The sequence below is a fragment of the Carlito syrichta genome, unplaced genomic scaffold, assembly GCF_000164805.1.
Source record: "Carlito syrichta isolate Samal-C Ts95f unplaced genomic scaffold, Tarsius_syrichta-2.0.1 Scaffold67773, whole genome shotgun sequence".
Lineage (NCBI taxonomy): Eukaryota > Metazoa > Chordata > Mammalia > Primates > Tarsiidae > Carlito > Carlito syrichta.
The window spans coordinates 361854-366361 of record NW_007011869.1 but is presented as its reverse complement, the minus strand read 5'-3'; the positions used below and the strand labels follow the sequence as shown (position 1 = coordinate 366361).

The 4508-nt window shown below is 46.5% G+C and overlaps 1 protein-coding gene across 8 annotated transcripts in view; it reads left to right on the top strand.

Annotated features, from left to right (window-relative positions):
• The first annotated feature begins 617 nt into the window (after positions 1 to 617).
• The window catches only part of SMC1A (structural maintenance of chromosomes 1A), a 64063-nt gene continuing 60172 nt past the window's right edge, over positions 618 to 4508 (top strand). For all 8 annotated transcript variants that reach the window (XR_002481533.1, XR_002481535.1, XM_021709335.1 and 5 more), the window contains exon 1: positions 618 to 847. Coding sequence is in view for 6 of the 8 variants with exons in the window: in XM_021709335.1 (XP_021565010.1) it covers positions 739 to 847 (109 nt within the window). In the remaining 2 variants the exon portion in view is untranslated. The remainder of the gene's footprint in view (positions 848 to 4508) is intronic.

Below are 4508 nucleotides of genomic sequence, written 5' to 3'. Positions count from 1 at the left end.
AGTTTCTGAATTCTGCTTGGAGGAACAGGACGGAGGCAGGGGATAGGGCAGTGTCTCAGACCATAGCCTTCCCCATCCTGTACTTCTGACACCCAAGAGTACCCTCATCCTTATTCACACCCCATCCTTCTTCACATCCCATTCCGCCTCCAATTCCACCCCACCATTAGCAAGGTCTAAACTCATCTAACAGTGACTCCTCCCATTGGCCCCTCCTTCCCGTCCAGCCCTCCACTACCCTGGGGTCCTTCCAATTCCCGATGTTGTCCTAGTACTAGCCTTGCAGGCGGGCCAGGGTAAAACCACAGGAGAGCTCCCACCTTCCTCTTGCCCTAAGGAGCATAACCCTTCGGGGGCTTCTGACTCGTATCAGCAAATGTGAGCTCAGGTCTGCTGTGCCTCCCTGGATCCCAAAAGCTGCTCTGAATCCTCTCAGAATCGACTCCGATACAACTTGGTCCGTTGTTGCAGCGGCTTCTTGTTGCCATGCAACAAACGAAAGGAGGGCGGGGCTCAAACGTCTGTCGTAAGCGCGCTCCTAGTAAACGGATCAACAAGCCCAAAGTCTCCACCCCTAGCCCCGCTCGTGCCGGAAGCCGAAAATCCCATTTGGCTTGGACATGTTCTCGCGAGATTTGCCATCCGCCCGGCCTGCACTGCGGCGTTTCCCGCGCGGGATACCTCAGTTCCACCGCGTACGGCGCGGCCTTTCTTACCGCCGCCGGCGCCGCCGCCGTCATGGGTTTCCTGAAGCTGATTGAGATCGAGAACTTTAAATCGTACAAGGGTCGACAGATTATCGGACCATTTCAGAGGTTCACCGCCATCATTGGACCCAATGGCTCTGGTGAGATAAACCCGGCCGCGGCCCTGCGTACGTCCTGGCCTGGACCCCCTATCTGGCGTCTGAGTAGTACATGCCAGCCCATGTAACCTGAAACACCGCGAACCTTTTCGGGTTCCTTGCCCCTCCTTTACGGGGTTCGACTCGAAACCGCTTTCCCCTCGCGGGCGCTCTGACTCTAACCTCTTCCAGCTGTCAGTTGCCGCTCTTTGCACGGCCCCCCCCCTGCAGCCGGAGTGGTACGGGCCAAACTGCTCGTTACCCCGCCTACTGCCCCTCTCGCCAAAGAAGTTGCGCCCGCGCACGGTTCCCTGCCGGACTGGCTGTATCCAACCTCATAGCGTTCTTTAACCCCCTCCGAAAAATGGGAAGGTTGGTAGCTCTCCCATGGCTTCCGGTCCCAAACATTGCACTTCTGCTTTCAGCCCATCGCCTCCCCTCCTTCCGCCTTACATTGGTATGCTCCAATTTGTTCCTTGTTACTCTCTTCTAGAGGCGGCACTTTTGAACTTCAGACCCAGCGCTCCAGCGCTTGGTGTTTCTCAGAGATAGTTGCCTCTTTCTTACCACTGAAACTGTCAAAAGCTGGAGCTCACTCACTTTACTAAATTTGTTGAATGCTGTTTGTCAGGAGTTGTTCAATTTCAAATTGTGGAAGCAGCGAGGAATAGAATAAACCAAGTCCATGCTCACAGGCAACTTACTTTCCAGAGGGGAAAGAAAGAGAAAGAAAATATGATAATTTTGGGCTGTCATAAATGTTATGGTGTCTTTACAAAGGGTGGTTAGATAAAGCCTCCATTTCATTTCTTAACTCTCCATCTGTAAATAATACACCGTGGATTCCTCTCACCAACCCCTACAAGTGGTCCATTTGGAATCCTGTTGTGTTCTCCAACCCCAGAGATGCTGAATCATTTCCTAGCCTAAGAGTAGTTCATACTAAGTACCTTCCTTGGAGTCTTGCCTGGATTTGGCTCTCTGCCTAGAGCAGGATCCTCAACAATAGCACTGTTGACATTTCCAACAAGATAATTATTTGCTGTGGGATCTGTTCTGTGCTTTGTAGAATGTTTAGCAGCATCCCTGGCTTCTACCCAATAATAACAGTAACACCCTCCACTCCCCAGGTATGACAGTCGAAAATGTCTCCAGGCATTGCAAATGCCCTGTGATGGAGAGGAGCAAACTGCCCTTGAGGGCTAATGCTTGGGGTCCACTCAGTTTCTTAGGGTTTTGGTGCAGCCACCCCTGTGGAAAGAGCCAGGTCCACCTCTTGCCAAATCTCAGCATTGGTAGATTTGTACACCCAGCTGTTTCGAAAAGGCCCATGCTCCCCACCCCTCTTCAGTTCTTCAAGGCCTACCTCTACAAGGTATTCCTTGATTCTAGTGAATTGCTCTTCCTCTCTAGCACACAGTAGACACTGTGGGGCTCAGGCAATCCTTCTGCCTCAGCCTTCCAAGTAGCTGGAACTACAGGCATGCGTCACCACACCTGGCTTATTTTTTGATTTATCATATAGGTGAGGTCTCGCCATGTTGCCCAGGTTGGCCTCAAACCCGTGGGCTCAGGCAATCCTTTCGCCTCCGCCTTCCAGTGTGCTAGGATTACAGGTGTGAGCCACTGCGCGCTGCTTCACGTTAATGCTTTCTAAAGTCTTCTAGTCATGGTATATGTTTTTGTATCTTCATCATCACTGGTCTATGAGTGCCCTAAAGCAAGCAAGCCTTGAAACATTTCATTGGTGTTCAGCCCATAATATATATCACTAAAATGTTTAAAATATTGAGTAATTGTGAGTAGAGAAGCCTATGGTTGTTACATGCCCTTGTTATCTCGAGTTCATGGGAGAAGCCAAATGTTGGAAATTGGTGCCTAAAAGGCAGACTATTGATCTGTGTGATGTGCTAGTCTGCTATGATGAGAGAAACAAAAACTGAGTCCACACCTGTATTAGGATAGGACTTATTTATTGCTTGCTTACTGTGTGTCAAGTATTTTATTGGGAGCCTTTACATTTAAATTCTCACAGTGACCCTAGGAAGGAAATGTATTAGCTTAGTTTTGTACACATGGAGACTGAAGCACAGAAGTGTGATAACTTATCTATGGTTCTCAGAGCTAGAATCAGAACCCATGCCTGCTATATGAAGCCTGTGCTCTTGCCACTCTATTGGAGAGTTGTGCTAAACATTTTTTTTTAATTGTGAGTTGTGGTTTTTCATTTTTTCCAGATGAAAGAATGGAAGGAAAGTCAGATAAGTAGTTGTGAAACTAAGATTAGGACTAGAGCCCAAGCTCTTAATTATAATCTCTTAATTATAATTTTATACTGCCTCCATGGGCTGCCATTTAAAAATAATTTTTAATTTCTACTTTTTATTTACTTTTTAATTATTTTTATTTTAAAGATGTGGGGTACAATTCAGGGTTACATAAACAAATGTCCATTATGCAGGTACCCTTGTTAATGAGGTGTGCTCCCCCTTCCCCAGGCAGATTCCCACTGCTGCCAGTCTCACTTCCCCACCCCCTCCCACCAGTTTCCCATTACTGCCAATCATTCTCTTATAGTATTACAATAATTGTTCAAGGTCCACTTATGAGTGAGAACATGTGATACTCAGTTCTTTGTTTCTGTGAAAGATCACTCAGTATTACAGACTTTAAATCCATCCAGGTTGCTGTGAAGTTCATGATTTTGTTCTTTTGCATAATATTCCATCGTGTATATATACTGCATTTTTTAAATCCAGTCCTCTTTTAATGGACATGTGCTGCTATTTTTATGACTGGGTAAAAAGGCACTGGAAATCAGGTCTTCAGTTCAAAGTCATATATGGCATGTTTGGGGGGAATCTTGAGAGAACTTACAGAGATTAAGCTGTTCCTCCTACCCTCCATCACCAGTCTAAACTTTTAAAAAATGTCTCTCTTGGATTCTAAAATGAAGAAAGTAAAAAACTGTAACTCGACTAGTACTGAAAAGATAGCCACTTGTAATGTTGAAGACCTTATTTATTTGAATAGCAGATACAGGCACATGATACAAAATTCAGGAAATCTCAAGAGATATACGTTACTGTATATCCTTTGACTGTATATCCTTTGACTCCAGCTACCTAGTTTCCTTCTCAGAGGCAATCACTGTTAAACTTTTCTTCCCTTTTCTTCCTTTCTGTCTTTCTTGTTGGAGTCTCACTCTGTCACCAGGCTGGAATGCAGCATCACAATCACAGCTCATGCAGCCTTGATCTCCTGAGCTTAGGTGATCCTTCTGCCTCAGCCTCCTCAGTAGCTGAGACTGCAGATGTGCGCCACCACGCCTGGCTAATTTTTTTGTTTCTTTGTAGCTATGTTGCCCAATCCTCCTGCTTCAGCTTCACAAAGTGCTGGGATTACAGATGTGAGCCACCACACCTTACCTGATTACATTTTCATATACCTTTCCCTCTCCCCAAGTTTTTATTATAAAGATTTGCAAACATATATATGTGTTGGGTTTTTTTTTGTTTGTTTTTGTTTTTGTTTTTTGAGTTGGAGTGTCACTCTGTCGCCCAGACTGGAGTGCAGTGGCCGCTCCCAGCCACCGCAGCCTCGACTTGCTGGGCTCCGGCGATCCTTCCGCCTCAGCCTTCCAAGTAGCTGGAACTACAGGCGC